The sequence below is a fragment of the Papio anubis genome, chromosome 6, assembly GCF_008728515.1.
Source record: "Papio anubis isolate 15944 chromosome 6, Panubis1.0, whole genome shotgun sequence".
NCBI classification, from domain to species: Eukaryota; Metazoa; Chordata; class Mammalia; order Primates; family Cercopithecidae; genus Papio; species Papio anubis.
The window spans coordinates 144,321,090-144,341,479 of NC_044981.1; the positions used below are offsets into that span (position 1 = coordinate 144,321,090).

Here is a 20,390-nt window from a genome sequence, read left to right on the forward strand (position 1 = left end):
ATGAGACCACGTTGCTCCAAAAAAAAAAAAAAAAAAAAAAAAAAATTAGCTGGGCATGGTACTGTACAGCTGCCGGCCCAACTACTTAAGAGGCTGAGGCAGAAGGATTGGTTGAGCCCAGGAGTTTGAGGCTGCAATGAGCTATGATCATGCCACTGCACTCCAGCCTAGGTGACAGAGTGAGACCCTGTCTCAAAAAAATAGGACATTTTGAACCAAAACAAAGTTATTTCCTCCTTTAATCCTGTTAGTCATTTGGAATTGGACCTCCTGATCATTTCACATAATAGAGTATATTTAAATGAGGATGGTCAGATAGGAAAGGAAAGGAAATTTAGTTGGGGTTTCTTGAAAATTATTGCTGATTTCTGATCTTTCTGCTTTTCCTAGGAAGGAATGTAATATTGGCTAGCTTGTGCCCTCAAGTGTTCGGAATGTATCTAGTAAAGCTTGCTGTGGCCATGGTGCTGGCTGGTGGGATTCAAAGGACTGATGCGACAGGAACACGGGTCAGAGGTTAGTACCTATTTAGAAATTTTGAGTAATATTGACACATGGAGAGAAGCTAGAACTTTTTCTTTCCCGAATAAAAACTGCTTGTTGGGTTTTATTTTCCAATTGTAATCTTATAAAGCTGACAGTTGTCTGAATATCTCATACTTAGTCTAGCATCTATATATTGGAAGCTACTTTATAGAGTTCCAGAAAGACTGAAAGAAGTTACATTTTTCTATGGCATATACTTTTGCTATAGCCTGTAAGAATGCCACAAAATAAAATTGTTTCTATTACTGTGTTTTTTGTTGGATCCCCGGTCTGTTTTCAAAAGGAAAAAGATTAGAAATAGTGCATTTTAATGTCTCCAGTCAGTGTCTCTCCATCTGTGGCTGTCACTGTGTTTCTCTTAGACTGCTGCTTTCAGTCATCTGCCTGCTGATTCCCCTTCTGCTGGTAGATAGCAAATGTGCCATCTGCCATGGGGTGCTGCTGCAGGTCACACCTTCAAGAAAAGATTACTCTTAAGTGTATAATTATGTCCAGATGGCAGAAAGCTCTTTTGCAGCTAACACACTTAACCAGAGTCTGGCATACGGGTTATTATGTCCCCGTATGTGGGCCATAATAACCAAAAATTAAACCAAAAGACTAAAAGGACATTATTATAAATCAGGCTTAGTAGAGACTCGAAAACCATACAGTACAGTATAGAATAGTTAAGTATAAGGTGTACTTACATGTTTTGATCACCTACTGTTTTGCAAGGCACTCTGCCAAATGTTGAGCTTAAATAGGGGTTTCCTATTAATGTATTTAGGGAACACTTGAGTATTGCTGAATAAACTTGGTCAGTGAAATCATATGTACCACATGATATGCATATGTTATTTATGCTACATTCGCAAAATGAGTACTTATTTTAAGATACATATTTCACTAAGTTACTAAATGAACTTTTCATAAATGAAAAGGTCTTAACTGTTGGAAACATAAGTAATTTGATATTTATAAAGTACTTGTAAAATCCCTAATACTTCTAAGTGCTTAAATAAAAATAGAATAAAATACTCGTATGACTTGTATGCAAGAATTTAATCATAGTAGTTTGGTATTTAAAAATAGAGTAAATCAGAAACTTTATAAGCCAAAAATTGTTTATTTGTTTTTGTAGAGATGGAGTCTTGCCCAGGCTGGTCTCACATTTCTGGGCTCAAGTGACCCTCCTGCCTTGGCCTCCCAAATGCTGGGATTACAAGTGTGAGCCACCACACCTGGCCCAGATATTTTTTAAAATGTTAAACGTAGGCCTAAACATCTGGAAATAGCACATAATTTATTAATAGAATTTAGATTCTATGTCACATTTAGTAATCAATTAAGGATTGTTATGTTTATGACAGTTAACTTTCTAAAGATTTTCTAGTTAAATCCTTTCTCAAACAACCCTATGGAAAAGTACACAGTAAAAACACTGTAAAATTTTGTTGGCATTCCAAATGGACCATTTTCTAATTATTCTTAGTTCATGGGCCCTTTTATAGAAATTTAAAACCTCACATATTTGCTTTTTCCTAGGTGAATCTCATCTTTTATTGGTTGGAGATCCCGGCACAGGGAAATCTCAATTCCTCAAATATGCAGCAAAGATTACACCAAGATCTGTGCTGACCACAGGAATTGGATCTACTAGTGCAGGTATTCTATGTGACAATTTCAAGTAATGTAACATTACTTCAGAAGTTAACACAATGTTTTTTTCTAAGGAAAAACTACCTATAATGGGATAAATTCCAAGCTAATGTTTAAGTTACTGCTAAAAATGGAAGGAAATATGCAGTGTTATTTTGGTGGCTCTAAGAAAATATCTTGAAAGCTCCACCTTCACTTTGCATCTTAGTTTTGAACAACCCTATTCAATTTTCTCATTCTCTAGTGATTACCTTCATACTTTTATGCAGGAAAAAGTCCATATCATCTGGCATTTTATGAAGACTCAGCAACCAGAATGTTAGACTAAAGAGGGGGATATTTCACTTTACCAAGTAGATAGATGGCATACAGCTTAAGGCATTTTCATGCTTATAAATCTGATAGGCAACAGTAGCGCCTACTGAAATTTCTCAGGTAGGGAATGTTTATTAGTATGTGGAAAATATACTTTCATCATTGCAATGTGGAGCTTCATTCATAAGTTGTAATGATTCTTTAGCAAGTACATTAAAAAACCTTTGCAGGTAGAATGTCAAGATTTGATTATAAATAAAGTGACCTAGCAAATTTAGAAAAAAAAAATGTAAAAAAAAAATGTTTCGGCCGGGTGCAGTGGCTTGCACCTGTAATCCCAGCACTCTGGGAGGCTAAGGCAGGCGGATCACGAGGTCAGGAGATCGAGACCATCCTGGCTAACACAGTGAAACCCCGTCTCTACTAAAAATACAAAAAAATTAGCTGGGCGTGGTGGCAGCGCCAGTAGCCCCAGCTACTCAGGAGGCTGAGGCAGGAGAATGGCGTGAACCTGGGAGGCGGAGCTTGCAGTGAGCTGAGATCACACCACTGCACTCCAGCCTGGGCGACAGAGCAAGACTCTGTCTCAAAAAACAAACAAACAAACAAACAAAAAGTAGGTTTGATGCTATTTTGTATTTTTACAGTTTTGACTGGGTGATGTTTCTGGTCTTCTAAAAACAGACTCTTGGCTTCACACATTTTAAAAGTGTTTGCTGCTTGTTAAGCAAGTCAGATTAACTTCCACTGGCCTAATGAATGCTCAAATTTCTAATGAGAAACTTACACTTTAAAATTTATCATACAACAGAAAATGGCCCATTAATGGTCCTATATAAGTGGAAAACTGTTATTAAAGGGGTCTCAGGTTTTGAAATATAAACAGTGTATTAGCCATCGACAAGAATGGATCTTTGGAATTGAGAAGAGTAGACAAACTTCAGGATACTAGGCACGAATATATAAAGAACATTTCCCATGCATTTTAAATCCGTATGACCCAGTGTTCTAAGTTCTGTATAAAATGACACCAACAACAAATAAAGACGTTCCCCAAGTAATTATGTGGAATGTTTCCTAATTATGTAGAGTGTCAAGAAAATCTAGTGGATGACTGGTAATTTCAGAGTATTTGGGCAGTTTGACAGTGAATTGCTGCTGATTCACTGGATTAGTGAATTAGTATAAAAGTGTATTAGCACATTTCCTCCTTTGTAATGCAAAGATCATAATCCAAATATGAAAAAACAAGTATAGGGAATATAAATTTTATGGTTGCAGAATAGTTATTGCTACTTCTGGTCTACCCAAAGGGCCAGACTAGCCTTTCTTCAGATTGTGTATTGCAACCCATTATAGAGATGTAAAAGTCAATTCAGTGGGTCAAAACCAGCACTTTCAAAGTGAAATACAATAAAAAATACCAAAATACTGCATAGTAAAGGTATACTAAGGGTGTGTTTTCATGAAAATTTTTAACATAAACTTTTTATGGAGTCGTGCTTTTTTTTTTTTTTTGAGATAGAATCTAGTGCTCTGTTGCCCAGGTTGGAGTGCAGTGATACAATCTCGGCTCACTGCAACCTCTGCTTCCTGGGTTCAAGTGATTCTCCTGCCTCAGCCTCCTGAGTAACTGGGATCACAGGTGTGTACCACCACACCTGGCTAATTTTTGTATTTTTAGTAGAGACAGGGTTTCACCATGTTGGCCAGGCTGGTCTTGAACTCCTGACCTCGAGGGATCCACCCGCCTCAGCCTCCTCAAGTACTGGGATTACAGGCGTGAGCCACTGTGCCTGGCCCTAACCTTTTTGTACCATGGATTATGGTAAAAAGTTTTGATAACTGCTGCCATAGACATGCTTGGGAAAGCTAGAAACCCCAAATCCTAAAATTAGATGGTACAGTTATATGGGAGCCTAAAGTTGTATAAGGTTATGAATGGGCAAATAAATGCATGCATACTTCTTCAGACTTCTGTAATGTTTTCTCAGCCCAAATAATACCCTTATTGCCTCCATCTTAGTGGCATAAGTCATTGGTTCATGTTTATATTCTCAGGACACAGCTATTTACTATGATCAAAAGGGTGGAAAACAGTTCTTCGGATGTAGGATCGGTAAATGAGGCTAGACCAGAGGGGGAAAAAAAAACAACCTATGTGCTAGTTTCTTAGTTTCTAATATTTGAAGTCTAAATCTATTTTCAGTCATTAATTTAAGAAAATTCTTAAGAGTGATAAAATTTAAGATAACAAAAGGTAATGGTTTGCATGTCCCAAGCTTAAGTGAAAATTGGTTGTCCATTTACAAATTGATACAAAAACCTAACCCTTTGATGTCACTACAAATAGACTGTTATAATTAGAATAAAAACTCAGCAGTAAATGGCTTTATTTGGTGATTTGGCTATATATGCTTTATTTCTAATAAGCACATGTGTTGTTCCTATTATATTAACCACTGAGCTCTTTGTTGGAAAGTAATGCTTTTATTTTCATTTTAATATTTTAACATTTTTCTTTTAATTGCAATTAGACAAATGAGATTTTCTTTATATAGTTTTAACAGTCAAGTATTTTACTTTTAAAATCTATGAACTAGTTAATGGACAATATTTTAATAATCTGGTATATTAAATTCAAAGTTTAACATCTGGCAAAACTTTTGCTTCACAAATTCACTTTTTTAGAATGATAGGAAATATATACAACTCAGAATCCGTATTTAGACAAATGCCCTTTTCCTTTCCTCAACATAAAAGCTTTAAAAAGTGCAGTATAAAAGTTTTAGATATGAAGGCACTGCATAACCTGCATCATATGGCTGTCTTGCTTAGCTGCAAGAATAATGAAAATATTCTACCCTTAATTTTATGGAGCATAAGAAAATTTTTGAGGAAGGACTTAACTCTCAAAGAAAAAGAAACCTTTTACCCCATTTAGTTAATTAATTCCTTTCCAAGATTGCTTTTCAAAAACTTGTTGGAAAAGCTATCTAGAGTACGTCAACCACAAATATGCCTGATCTCATTCTGCATGAGTGTCAGAGGAAATGGGGAAGAGTACTACAGGTGTGAAAATACATATATTTCCAAAATAGTAACATATCTATTATGATAAAGCTAAATATACCTTTCTAAATCCATGGTTTTTATATAAATATTGCCAATAACATGATCTATTAAAAGAATTTTTAAAGTTCACGGTATTTTTAGAAATCAAATGAACAAATTTGAGCCATTATAATCTCCTATTCTTAAACATAGGGAGTTTGTATTTTCTCCCGATACTGTATTTGGTCTTAAATTCATTGGGCAATAATGATGTATGATTCAAGAAATGCTGATATTCTGAACTCTGTTATAAAAACAAAAACCATAGCCAGGGGACCTTTTAAACAATTAGCCATGTTTGTTATTTTCTTACAAAGCAAATCAAATGCTCTCCAACATCACATGAACTATAATAGTAGCCATAAGAGGCTTCATGGTGGCTTGGAAAATTGGATCCTCAAGTTCTTGGTAGCATATAGTTGATTTCAAATCCCCTTTTTAAGGACATGCCAAAAAAGAATGGAAATCTGCCCCTTAAATTAAAATGATACTATATGTCTTCACGGGAAGAAACATTTTAGTTGAAGTAAACTTTGTTCTTTCAAAGGCCAGTAAAATAGTCGTCCAAAGATTTTGTCCCGGAGGCCAAGACATCTTTACAACCTGGTCTAATGATTCATGTTTCTTTATAAGTGCTTTCATTACATATACAGGAGAAGAAAATAATATATATGCTTTAATCAGATTAGTTTCAGAACAAATAAAATAACACATTAGAGAAAAAAATTACTTAAAAATAGTTGTATTTATATTCCACAATTTGTTCAAATACTGGTTTTCTTATAAACTTTCTACAGGATGTTTTTAAACAAATTCTTCACATTGTGTTTTGACTATGTACTTACGGAATTTCAGGGAAATAGTTCTGTGTATTTTTAATAGCTTAATTTGTACTAAAGGGATGGTAGGTGGTCACATGCAGTCCATGTGGGATTCTAACATGACATTTAGTGAGTTTTCTGATGTGGACCATCCCTTTGATGCTGAAGGTAATGCATCTGTTGAAAGAAGTGACTGTAGATTTGGATTACTGCTCTCTGCATCTTCCAGTTTTTCTGTGTTGTCTTCCCAATTAATGTGGAATCTTGTGACCCTGGGATTAGATGCCAAAATATTCCTTTGAAGCTAGAGGAAAAAGGAAACATCCAGATGGTAAACACTACAAAAGTTAAATCACCATATACAAATAGGAGCTTACTAAAATGGTTCCTGTTAGTACTTCTAAAGGGCTAAGTTCATATACAAAGGTATAACTCAAGTTAAGTACCTTAAATATAACTAATAAGGACTAGGGCTGTAGCAAAGAAGTTATTTTAGACGAACAGAAACAATATACGGAGAATCTGAGGGGATTTGTCTGGCTTTTTAACTACTTAACTCCTATACTTCTGTTTTCTAAAAGAAAGAATCTCCTCTTTTTTGAAAGTGAATGCTTTAGAAGATGCTTTATTTAACAAGCTACTAGGTTGTTTAGATATGTTTTCAAGGAAAATGAAAAATTGTCAAATACATCTTATTATTATTAATGGTTTCCTATACCTTTTAAAGACAGCTCATTCTTAGAAACAGTCCCGTTTCTTTTCTTTTGTGCTATACAAGGTGCTTCAGAGATAACAAATTGGATCAATGGAAGGTACCACAACAAGGGTGAAAAATAGTTCTGCCTTATTATCAGAAAGGAGAACATGAGAACATTCTATTCTGTTGCCATGTAATTTTTCCTGCATGGTCTGGCAGATAGAGTGCCATGTTCAACTTCATTTACTGTGTACTCTCACAAAATCACCAGTTACTAAACTGTTATAGTTCCCAGTGAAAAATCAGAAAGTACTAAGTATCTTTAAGAATACTGAATCATAGATTTCATCTTCTCACTCAGAATTTAAGCTGTTTTCAGTTACCAGAAATATTTAAGACCATTAGTTTAACTTCTAAGAACAGCAGATAAAGCATGTAGGTGTTTTGAGATAACTGTGTTCATAGAAAAAACAAACACAAAACTTTCTCTCACAATTTTGGGAAGAGTTACACACAAAAATATCATCATTGAATAATTAGTACAACAAAAATGAATTTGTATGTCCTAAAGGTTGAAATGAACAGAATCATGATGGGAATAATCAATATGGCAAATGCTATACAGAAAGCCATAAACAAAGGCCTGTCTCTTACAAGAAGTACTTTCGCTGGGCGCGGTGGCTCACACCTGTAATTGCAGCACTTTGGGAGGTCGAGGTAGGCAGATCACCTGAGGTCAGGAGTTCAAGACTAGCCTGGCCAACATGGTAGAACTCCGTGTCTACTAAAAATACAAAAATTATCCGGGTGTGTTGGTATACACCTGTAGTCCCAGCTACTTGGGATGCTGAGGCAGGAGAATCGCTTGAACCTGGGAGGAAGAGGTTGCAGGGAGCTGAAATCACGCCACTGCACTCCAGCCTGAGCAACAGGGCAGGGCACTATCTCAGAAAAAAAAAGAGGTACTTTCATTTTTCTAAACCATCAGAAATGCTCAAGGTGTCTGCCTACATTAATTACTAATGACTCATCTGAAGGTAGGGTTTAAAGTTATCCATGGTAATGGAACAATAATTAGTTTGCCCAGTTGGCATAAGGACCTCAGATTTATTTTATCTCAAAGCCATTTTAATAGTATACTATGAAATTGCAATAGCAACTGCTTTAAAAATTGCATAGTAAAAGTAGTTAAAAAGGAATAGTAAGAACATTACCTTAGAAAAGTCTGGTTTTACTGGCGGATTTTCCCTTAATTCTGTCTCAGTATATTCATTATTTACATAATAGCCAACTCTAATAAATTCTTGTCCTCGATAGGTACAAGTAATTAGCACAACAGTTACGCCTACTGCGTCTGCATCTGGAATGAGTCCTGGATTAGGTGCATCAGCCTAGAATAAATTAAAAAGAAAAGAAACACACACACACAAAAGGCTGTTAGTGGCAGGCAAGACTGGAGTTTGTTACCTAGAACCATCAGTTGAGGACGCAACAACAAAAACTTGGAAATCATACTGAGAAGGAAAATGCTCATTTTTGACTGACTTATAATAAGCTGGAAAAGACAGTTCATGTCTCACCACAGCATACATAAGGACCCTCGATACTTGAAAGCATGACTACACGTCTAAAAGGAAGAAATTCTGGCTACACTGCGTGGTGATTCATGAAGGATTATACACTATTCATTATAAAACCTTTATAGTCAGCAATTGATTTTAACCTTTTCAGTCATTATTTTCAGACCTAAATTAGTTAAGTATTATCTCCTCATAGCCTGTTGGTCACAAATGTTTATTATACCAGTTTCCCTCTCCAACCCAGGATACTTATATTCTCATACCCACTCAACCACCCCCACAGGTATTCTAATAGTAAATTAGTATAAAACTGAAAATGAGGCTGGGTACGGTGGCTCAGGCCTGTAATCCCAGCACTTTGGGAGGCCAAGGTGGGTGGATCACAACGTCAAGAGATTGAGACCAACCTGGCCAACATGATGAAACCCCGTCTCTACTAAAAATACAAAAATTAGCTGGGCATGGTGGCACACACCTGTAGTCCCAGCTACTTGGGAGGCTGAGGCAGGAGAATCGGTTGAACCTGGGAGGCAGAAGTTGCAGTGAACTGAAATTGCACCACTGCACTCCAGCCTGGCAACAAAGTGAGACTCCGTCTCAAACAAAACAAAACTGAAAATGAGATGGAAATAGCTACATAGCAGATTTTCAAAAAATATTAATAACCCTCTATTATGAATAGTTACTTTGCTAGACTCTACAATATAGTATGCTGTTTAAACCACACATAATGTGGAAACCAATGAAGGTAAAGATTGTTTTAGGCAGATGTCAAAGACCTTGTTTTAAATCAAGCTATTGTAAGGTGAACCTTGAGGAATGCAAAAGTAAATTGAGTTAGACTAGACTAAGAGCATGAGTGAAGGGCATGGTCCCATCCACCGTAGTGTGCAGGATAGTAATGAGATGACCGAATGGAAGGAGCCATAGGCTGGGGAACACAGGCAGTGATGGCTGAGGCATCTGAGGCAGCCATTCTGGGTGGTAAATGGATCAAGTCCCAGCAAATTAGCTTACCTGTTGCCAGGGCACCAAGGAATATTCCTAGGCCTAGATGAGCACTTTAGCCAATGCCTTAGCTTGGGAAAGTTGAAGACTAATGTTTACTGTATCCTTAACACAGGTAGATGATACAAAAAGGCATAAAATTGCTACCTAGTGTCCTAGGCTAAAAATCTCAGTCACGCTCACTCCCTTATCTCCTATATCTAGTCAGTCTCAGCATTTTTCATTTCTGGAGGCTGAATTCATGTCATCTCCTATCTGGAATATTGCTTAGAATTTTCTAACTGATCTCCCCAGCTGTAGCCTATCATTTGCACTGCTACCAGCATTAACACAGATCTGTTCCTTTCTCTTTGGTTTTAAAACCTCAGATTATTAAAACCCTCAGATGAGTATTCCCTTTTCTAAAGGATAAAATCTCAGTTCTTTAACTTCATTGATAAGGCCCTTCTCAGTTTGTCTCCAACCAACATCTCCATTCATACCTCCTTTAACTCCACCCTTGTTCTAGAGATATGAATTACACAGGTTCTTTAAAACTTGGTGATAAATCTTTCACACTCTGTCCGAGCACAGTGGCTCATGCCTGTAATCCTAGCACTTTGGGAGGCTAAGGTGGGCGGATCACTTGAGCCCAGGAGTTTTGAGATTATCCTGGGCAACATGGCGAAACTCCATCTCTACAAAAACAAATTTAAAAAAGAAATATTTCACCCCCTGTGCTTCTAACATACTGTTCCCTTGGCCTGAAAGGTCCTTTTCTCACATCCTGAAAAATTCAACTTTTAATCTTTTTTGGAGCTTACATTGAGTGTATTCTTAGTGATGCCCTTTCTAACTCAGAAGGTAGAATCAATAGATTCCTTTTTTATGTGCTGATATTTCTTGTCACAAATTCTTTAAGAATGTATGCCCTGTGATCTAAATATGTTTATTTTTCAGTCTTCTCTTCTAGATGCTACGCTTTATCCAGGGCAGGAGTCCCATCCAGTTCATCTTTATAATCTCATGTGTGGCTCAGCTCTGAGCACTTATTATTTTGGAATTCATCGGTAACTCAGTTCCTGTCCCAAAGGGGTTTATGATCTCTTTGGCGAGACACCAGGATAGGGACAGCCAGCCTTGTCCTGGAGAATATGCTGTTTGTCTTAGAGATTCTACACACCCCTGCGCAGAGGGGTTAGATTACTTCCAGTGTACCCAAACGGATTCTAATATACCTGGAAGTGGGTGGAGATGGGAAATACATAATAGTTCAGTACTGCTATGAGAACTCTTCCCCCATATTGCTTCCCTTCAGTGAATTGGTTCTAGGCGTGTTTCTGTTTTAAAATCTGTTGTAAATATAAAACATTTTTTTAAAAGCATTTTACAATTTGAAAAGGATTCATTTTGAGCAAATTTGAGTAGAGAAACTTGTAGGCCTTTCAAATAATTTAGGATGCAGAAGTGATGAGCAGAGATCTTTGTTTTGACTGTAGCTGGCAATACTAGGCAGATGTCTGGACATCTTCCTGGTAGCCTTTGACTCATTCAGAAGAAAGACATGTTTAACCATTTAGAGAGGCAAAATTGTGGCAGACCAGGAGATTACTATAGCAGTTTTAAAACCCAAAACAAAAGCTGTAATTTAGTCTCTTTCTGTTGATAATGGTGAATTTTGCAAAACCTTCAGGCTGAATATACATTGTGCCTCCTCTGTTCTTTTTTGCAACATGTACACTGACACCAAGGTAAAACTACGTGAAGATCACTGGCAGGAAATGCTTTTGAATACATTTTTTTCCTATAGCACTTTCAGCCAAAAGCTTAGGAGTATGCTTAATAACAAACACAAAAGATTTTCAGGGTTTGTTTCAATAACAAGGCATTTATTTGTAAGTTCTTATAGTAGCAAAAAAACAAAAAACAAAAAACCAAAGGTATATCAGTACATGTCAACCCAGGTTTCTTTTACTGTATCATGAATTATCAGTAAAGTATGGGTTCCCCAGGCCTGTGGGTCAAAGCAAGTCCTGCTTTTTTATATAACAATTTCAAGAAGGTAAGAGAATAAAAATGTAGTTCTAATTATAGGAATAGGGCACTATTTATGAGTGAGTTGAGTGTACTGTTTTATTCCCCATCACATTTTAATGAGATAGAATATTATCCACATTTTATAGAAGACTGGAGTGACTAAGGGAGGAGGTTAGGCAGGTAAAGTCACACAGCAATAAGCAGAGGTGTCGGCATTTGACCTGTATCTGTAACTGCAGTGCTTCCTCCTGCAGGGCATTGTGTTACCCATGTCTTTTACAGGGTTATGCACTCACACAACTTTGATTAACAGCACTTTTAACTCATGTATTTAATTAGTATATTTGAGCTTTTCTTAGCTATTTCTTTAGATACAGTAAATTATTTGTTGCTTTTTAATCAAAAGTACTACGGCTAGGAAACCAAGATTCTAAATTCTGTATTTAGGACAGGGGAGGGAAAGGTAGCAGCTCTAGAGATAGCATGTGTCTAAGTGATTCTTTGCCAGTTTCTGATAGGATTATTTGACCAACAGTTTTCATTTAAATTGGTCCCATCTGTGAAGTGAGAAAACAGAGGTCAGGCATAGGAAGAGTGAGATTTTCTTTCTGGATTAAGTCTTTTCAGTGAGTTCCACTTAACTGATGGGACTTTGTTGGGTTGAAATACTTGTAACAGAAATTAATAGTAGTTTTAAAAAACCTATGGCTAGTTACTCTTTGGTCTATTACAAATATCTCTCTTATAAAGAAGCATGCATAATTGAGGAATAATTGAATGGTTTCATATAGCAATTTAACATGGATTAAAAGAAATAACACTTTTGAATATAGAAGACAATGTCTGAAGCCTTGGTATAGATCCAAATACTCTCAGTGGTATCTAAGAACATAATTTTTATGACTAGAACTTCTCCTCACAAATACCTAGTGGGGTAGTAAATTTGCAAAAGTAGTCCTCTATAAGATAATGTAGATTATTAGATGCTTTAGTAAACTCTGGAATGTCATTCCAGTGATCCAAGACCACACATCTGTATCCACTAAACATATCTGTTAACCTAGCTCAACTACTGATTATGCTGAAATAAAGTTGTTTTTGTTACATCATCAGTTATAGTAGCTAAAACCATAAACTGAAGATGCATATTACTGACAATGCCAGTTAGTTTTAGATATTTTGAATCCATGTTTTGGGATGCTAGACAGCCACCTGGGAAGTCTGATACTTAGATGCTATTCACAGGAAGAGCCCAAAATTCACCACCCTGTGTGCCATGATACAGTATAAAGTTTACTGCAGGCTGTGCATCTCCCTAAAATAAACATCACATTAACATATCTCAGCATATAAAACCAGGAAGTAAGAGTTCCTTTGTGACACAGAGACTGCCTAAAACAAGATGGAAACAGATTAAAAGTGAATGCAGCAGAAACAGAGTTATTTAACCCAAAAGGAAAGGGATAACAGTTATAATAGATAATATAGTCTACTTCAAAACATATGTGGCATACACATTTACCAAGATTAATCTTACCTGAAATACAAACATATGCCTTCCTGCAGGAACAGGGCCCACTAAAACAGAGTCTAAAACTTGATCGTATTCTTCACTTTCTGCAGAGCCCACATAGATAATTTTCCATTCCAAGTCTAGGGTTAAAAAACCAAAGCATTACTTCATATTCAGTAATTACATTACCAGATGACATCAAAGACCCTTTTAATGTCCACTTAGCCACTTACTGGCTGTTAGGCTTCTCATGGCAATCCAGAAAGGCAGTGAAATGCTCTTTATAAAGTTCTTACCAGAGTTCATACTTTATATCAGAGTTTCTCAAAATATTCTTTTGTGAAACACTAGTTCCTAGACAGTGCCTCACAAACAAGATAACATAGCCAAACACTTGGGAAATGCTGTAAACCTTGAGGATTCATAAAGCACACTGGCATAGTAAATTTTCTGAGACATCCTTCAGTAAAGAATACCAGTAACATTAATCCAGCATTTCCCAAATTTATTTGGCTATGGAATCCCCCTTTTTTTGTATGTCATCTTTTAATGTCCTCCTCAACACACTTTGGAAGGGCAGCCCTATACTATGTTGCAGAGATCTAAATAATCACAGAGCTCCAAAGTAGAAAAATTATTAGTAAAACCTCCCTTGTGGCTCAGAAGTAAGTGGCTTCAGCTCATCAACTGTCTAAAGGATGACGATGGGGTTTTTCCCTTATGGCACCCCCGTGTTGTACATTCTTTAAATTGGGAAGAGGAAACCAAGATCTTTACACCACGTGATACAATAGAGTATACACAGCGGAGATAGGCAGGAGGAAAAGACATTCATTCAGGTGCAACTCAAGGCGTTACATGTAATTCAATATAGCAGATTTTACTGAGCATGCTTTACAATGTGTTCTGTGAAGTGAACCCAGAGATGAGTAGAACTCTTTGGAGGAGTCTCCTGTTTAGTCCGGGAAGAAGATAACTTTGTAATACAAACCATCTCTGAGAGACCTCTTCATATTCTTTACGTATTTTGCACTGTGGGGCCTGCCTCTTGCATTCAACACACTGTTACATAAGCACTCCCAAAGGGTGAGTTTCTGGGTCACTTTTGACAATCTAGTTAGTGCCATCATGTGTTGCCATTTTTGTGTAACTGTAGATAATTTTGTTCCCTAAGTTGATAATAGAAATAGTAACGTACTGCTCATTTATATTGTATTGTAAACTACAATCAACTGAAAGGTCCTTTTTTATTTTCTCTTATTAAGTCACTAATCACTTTCTGAGGACCTATTATGTCATGGCTCTGTCCTAGAACTAGACCATTTATATTTCCAGCTTCCAGCACATTTCCAGATGCAGGGTGCTGCATCTGACATCTCCTGAGATCATCTGTTGATGGAGATAGAGAGGAAATAGGCAATATAAGTATCTCATCAGAGGGAACGGCAAATACAAAGGCCAGAGGTAGGGTACACTTGGCAAGAAAAAGCAAGGAGGCCAGGGCTGGAACAGAATGAAAGCAAGGGGGAAAGCAACTAACCCTATAATTGAGGATGAGGAGAACAGCCAGATCATGCGGTTTTGAAGGCCATCATAAGGACTCTGGCTTTCACACTGAGTGGCATGGGAAGCCATCGGAGGGTTTTGAGCAGAGCAGTAACAGGAGCCAACTTTCATTTTTTTTTTTTTTTGAGATGGAGTCTCGCTGTGTCACCCAGGCTGGAGTGCAGTGGCACAATCTCCGCTCACTGCAAGCTCCGTTGCCTCCCAGGTTCACGCCATTCTCCTGCCTCAGCCTCCCAAGAAGCTGGGACTACAGGTGCCCGCCACCATGCCCGGCTAATTTTTTTTGTATTTTTAGTAGAGACGGGGTTTCACCGTGTTCACCAGGATGGTCTCGATCCTGACCTCGTGATCCGCCCACCTCGGCCTCCCAAAATGCTGGGATTACAGGCGTGAGCCACCACGCCAGGCCCCAACTTTCATTTTAAAAGGAATGCTTTGATTGCTGTGTTCAATATAGAATGTAAGAGGACAAGGGAAGAAACAGAATATTTCAACAATTGAGGCAAGAAATTATAGTGGCATGGACCTCATGTGGCCATGGGACTGTGCAACAGTTATATTCTGGATAAAATTCTTAAGATGAAAGCAGCAGGAGCCACTTTTGCAGGGGGGTGACATGGGGTGGAGGAACAATCAGGAGTTCATTTTAGACATATTTGAGATGTCTGCTATCTAAGTAGAGATACTGAATAGGCAGGATAAAAATTTGGAAACTGTCAATGATATGTTAAGCCGTAAAAATACATAGGCTTGCTCTAAGGAATGAGATTCGAGACCTCCAAAGATAAGAGGATAAATAAACAAAGTAAGTTACAAAACAAGTGGCAAATGAGGTAGGTGACCCAAAAAGCAAGTGAAGAAACTGTTTTAAGCAAGTGGTGTGAAAGGTACTAAACTAGCCAAGTGAGGATAAGACTAACAATCATCACATAGAGTGGCTGGGCACAGTGGCTCACGCCTGTAATCCCAGCATTGTGGGAGGCTGAGGTGGCTGGATCGCTTGAGGTTAGGAGTTTGAGACCAGCCTGGCAAACATGGTGAAACCCATCTCCACTAAAAATACGAAAATGAGGAGTGACACATGCCTGTGGTCCCAGCTACTCGGGAGGCTGAGGCACAAGACTCGCTTGAACCCAGGAGGCGGAGGTTGTAGTGAGCCGAGATCGCGCCACTGCACTCCAGCCTAAGCAACGGAACGAGATTGTCTCCAAAAAAAGAGAAAAATTATCACATAAAGGTTTTCATAAATTTTAATTTTATATATAATTGTACCACTACATATAACGCCCCTGGATCCTAAGTGGTATAAATTGGCATTTGTGGACTGGCATAGGAACACAGCCATAATTTATAAACCTATTTTAGAACATACCTACTATATGCTGGGTATTAATCCTGCCACTTCTTACCTATTGTTTAAATCTCAACAGCTTCATCATATGGATCAAATTATCACCATTATGCAAATAAGTTGAGACTCTGAGAAGTAATCTACACAAATTCATAGTTTGTACATCAAAGAATCAGAATCCAAGCTATGCCTACAAACCCTGGGCTGCTTCTGGAAACCTAACTGGGAAGATAAGATAAATTCTTTCTAGCTCTGAAGTTAGCAGTGGAATAAGGGAATTTATTTGCAGGGGAAGTGAGAGCAGAGGCGATGGTGAGATAATCTTGCCTTAACAAGAATAGGCTGCAACTCAGGGAACACTTGTACATTGATTTTTATGTTTATGGGATGCTTGCTATAGTTACTGAGTTTTACATGCTCAGTACTTTTTTATACATGAGCATCAGTTTTTTTTTTTTTTAAACCCAGCTTTCATTTAATTCCTCTGCCCCCTGTATTTGAGGGAGAAAGGGTAAGGTCAGATGCTTTACATAAGTTCTCAGGTGAAGAAATCTGTTCATTTATTTTAACGTTAACTTTTATTTAATCACAGTAATCATGATTAAATGATTTACCCAGCCTGAAAGTATTTCCATTTGTGGTGAGAGTGAGTGAATGAGGGAAGTCATCAAGGGAATTTTTAGCTAATTACACTACTTGGGAAGACCTGTGGTCTAGTGGAAAGTATGTAGGCTTTGGAATTAGAACAAGCTGAAGTTGGAAAGTATGAAACACCGTGCTCAATTCTAGTATAAGTATTCAATTGAGAGTAGCTGTAATTAAGATTATATATAAATTTAAGAATGGCAGGATGGTCAATCAAAACTTGTACAGGCTTGGTAACCATCAAGCACATCTAGCCAGGATCTCAGGCTGTCTTAACCCCTGATATAAGCCCTATATTAGAAAGAATCAAATTATCTTAAGACCAGATATTCCTCACAGCTTTTTCTGAAGCAAAGCTACAGAGCAGCTCTTAAAGAAAAGTAAATGTTTGGGGGCTATTGACGAAAGTATGAAAAATGGTGGCCAAACTCTGCTTTGAGACTTGAGGCAAAATAACTTACAAAGAAAATTCTTTTCAAAATGTTCTATAGTTTGGGCTGGGTGCAGTGGGCTCACTATAATCACAACACTTTGGGAGGCAGGGGTGGGAGGACTGCTTGAGCCCAGGGGTTCGAGACCAGCTTGGGCAACATGGCAAAACTCCATCTCTACAAAAAATTAAAATATTAGCCCAGTGTGGTGGCACATTGACTATGGTCCCAGCTACTCAGGAGGCTGAGGTGGGAGGATTGCTTGAGCCCAGGAGGTTGAGGCTGCAGGTAGCTGTGTTTGCACCACTGCACTCCATCCAGCCTGAGTGCCAGAGCCAGACTGTCTCATTAAAAAAAAAAAAAAATCTATAGTTTAAGAACAGAATTTTTAAAAGAACTATAATATAAAAGTATGGAACCTATAAGAAGCCTTTGCTAAGTAAACTCAATTTCCTTAATCCACATAGCCTCTAGGTGGAGTATACAGGCATGGCACCTTTTTGAAAGATTCCTTTGCAGCTTCAGTATGACTCAGCTTAAAATATTTTTTAAAATACTAAATAAATGCTCAGTAATGGTGCCTAGGAAGTGAAATATACCATTGGAAATAAGTATATTTTTGACACCAGTACTGTAAAACCCTGATGTGATTCAGCTGGGTTCTGAATGGATCCCAGTTAAAAATGGAACATGTTTTGGCTTTATGAATGGCTGGTTTCATCTATGCAATGTAAAAGCCCTGTAACGACATCCTGAGTCATCTATCTTCTTTGTTCAGAGCTGACTCCTAAAATGGAAGGCATCACTTGAGAAATACCTGTAATTTGAAGAACTTCTGGTGGTATATTTGAAAAACACTGTGGTGTAAGTTGGAATGGACCGATCAATGGTTTTTGTCTATTTTTATATGCAGTTGGCAATAAAAAAAAAAAATTACTGACTGTTGGGTGTGAAAAATGGGCCTGGTAGCTGCAATGCTTATATTCATAGTAGTATCATACAGATGACTTCAGAGTAATAAGAAAAATACCCCTAAGTGTTATCAATGGCCTATTTGAAATTATTTTAATAAATGAATCATCTTTCAAAATTTGCCCTATATATGTATGTGCATTTATGCTCATATAGGTTTACCAAAAAAAAAAAAAAAAAAAACCCCACAGAGGGGCACATGTTAAAGTAGTAATTGTGATTACCTAAAGGAGATAGGGGAAGGCATTGAGTATAGAGAACTGTTAACTTTATATATGCCTGTACAACTTTCTAAAAGTTTATTACAATGATATATATTGTTTTATAATTAAAATTAACCTTACATATGATATATACATTTTAGAGATTAAAAACTAGTTTTTAAAATGAAAAGTTTTACATGCCACGATTAGCCAAATCATCTTCAGAGCATTTTAAAAATACACTTCTAGTTCAAAGAAGTATGTCCCTCATCGATGAAGTTAAACTATTTCCCCTTCAAAACTGGCAAATGAAGCACTGAATTACTTTAGTAAAATATAATTAAAGCAAAGATAATTGTTGTTTTAGCTTTCTAAATATTTATTACTAAACATATTAAGAATACGTATTTTTAAGACCTTAAAATATATGTAGAAAAAATACCAGGAATTCTTGGACTGACCTGAGGAGTTTACCTTAATTTTATAGCCTACGTTTGTGTTTTATGTTTAGGGTATGTTCTGCATCTGGATGTGGAGTTATTTTAGATTTCAACACGCTCTTGAAGAAAGTCTTCTTTCAGACTATTTAGAAGGCAGAGATTAAGTCCTGGAAATTATTTAAGTATCTTATTTCTGCTCTTAGGCTCTTAGGTTAAATGTAACTTCCTAGCTCAGCTCTCTTTCTCTTCCTGAGATTAGCTTTTCGTCATTAGGGGAAAGGAGTCCACGTTGGTTGGGGAGCCTGCGCGCCAGCATCCCGGCGCATCCCGGGCACCGGCCGAACAGGACCGGCCGAACAGGACCCGCGGCCCCCGGGGAGCGCCGGCGCCCAGCCCGCGGCGCGGAGGGGCCGAGCCTGCGCCCGCCTCCCCCGCTGGTTGGTCGAGGAAGCCAGAAATCAGCGCGAGGACAGCCTCGCTCTCCTCCCCGAAGCGGCCAGGCATGGCCAGCCCGGAGAGTGCGGCGACTCCACCGTGAGCTCTCGAGAGTTACTGCCTCCCTTTCGCCGGGGGCAGGCGGGCGAAGGGGCAAGAAGAGGCGCCGTGCGCCGGGGTCGCTGGCCCAATTCTCGACTGGGGTAAGATGGCTCCGCTCCGAACTCGCCGGCGCGACCACACGCACAGCCTCTCCCTTCCCAGCCTCCGTGCCCGGGCCCGGAGGGTCGCGGAGGCTGTTGGCGGCGCTGAACCAGCCCGGCGCGACCCCAGGAGGCGCCGCGGGCGCGAGTGCGGGTCTCCGAGCTGCCCGCCCGCAGACAAAGCTGACAACATGGCTACCTCCGCTCCTCCGCTCAAACAAGTTCCTCGCAAGTTGAGCCCGGCAGGCGCCTGGGCTGCGGCGGAAAGCCGCGCGCGCCTCGGCGGCCGTCGACCATCAACTTCAAGTTTCCCTCCGCAGAGCAGCCCGCGGCCGCCAGGCGCCGAACACAGCCGCCCAGCGCGAGGCCGGGCCCGGGAAACTTTCAACGTCTGCAGCCCGCAACTGACAGCCCGGGCGCACGGGCGCCGCACTCACCTTCAGACAGGTCCTCGATGCACTCGAAGGTGATCTCGAACTGGAACGGGTTGTAGAAAGGAGAAGGGTTATCCAGCACCACTACATTGTTCACCTGAACCTTTGCCATATTTTGAAAAAAACACAAACAATGGGAACTGGGGCTGGTTGCGGCACAATAAAGTCCAGCGCGCGGCCGCTCGGGAGAGCGCAGACCCCCGCCCCAGCGCCGGCCCGACGTTGTGCAGCGGCGACTTGAGAAACTTTTTTTTTCCTCTTTTTATTTACACGGGAGCACTCCACAGTGTTTTGCAGCTTTCCTATTTCACTAAACTACAGCCCATTCTGCTCTGATAAGTAGCAGCGTTGCCCTCGATTGGCTGCACCCGAGCTCTGACCCTCCTCCTCCAGCGAGGGCCTCGGCAGCCAGCAAGATGGGCTCCCGCTCCCGGAATGGACTCGGAAACTTTAACTGCG

General features: G+C 38.9%; 2 protein-coding genes across 4 annotated transcripts in view; one reads left to right on the forward strand and one right to left on the reverse strand.

Moving 5' to 3' along the window:
• MCM9 (minichromosome maintenance 9 homologous recombination repair factor) overlaps positions 1-20,390 on the forward strand; it is a 120,797-nt gene that overhangs the window by 20,954 nt on the left and 79,453 nt on the right. For 2 of the 3 annotated variants that reach the window (XM_021937932.2, XM_021937933.2), the window contains exons 6-7: positions 391-516; positions 2,074-2,193. In XM_021937932.2, coding sequence (XP_021793624.2) covers positions 391-516; positions 2,074-2,193 — 246 coding nt within the window. Of the gene's footprint in view, positions 1-390; positions 517-2,073; positions 2,842-20,390 lie in introns of those variants that run through there. The other variant, XM_031667466.1, reaches the window with a different exon arrangement.
• On the reverse strand, positions 6,280-20,378 carry ASF1A (anti-silencing function 1A histone chaperone). Its single transcript, XM_003898252.5, has 4 exons — positions 19,935-20,378; positions 13,276-13,391; positions 8,349-8,525; positions 6,280-6,741 (listed from the first exon to the last, which is right to left on the reverse strand). Exons 1-4 carry the CDS (start codon positions 20,041-20,043, stop codon positions 6,529-6,531), a joined length of 615 nt encoding a protein of 204 aa, XP_003898301.1. The 5' UTR covers positions 20,044-20,378; the 3' UTR covers positions 6,280-6,528.

Bases quoted from the DNA above. Each gene is read 5' to 3' on its own strand.
- ASF1A (XM_003898252.5), bottom strand. From the start codon at position 20,043: ATGGCAAAGGTTCAGGTGAACAATGTAGTGGTGCTGGATAACCCTTCT. The intron at 8,526-13,275 runs GTAAGATTAATC...AATTTATTCTAG, and splicing joins GGCATATGTTTGTATTTCAG to GCTGATGCACCTAATCCAGG. The intron at 6,742-8,348 runs GTAATGTTCTTA...TTTTTCCTCTAG, and splicing joins TAAAACCAGACTTTTCTAAG to CTTCAAAGGAATATTTTGGC.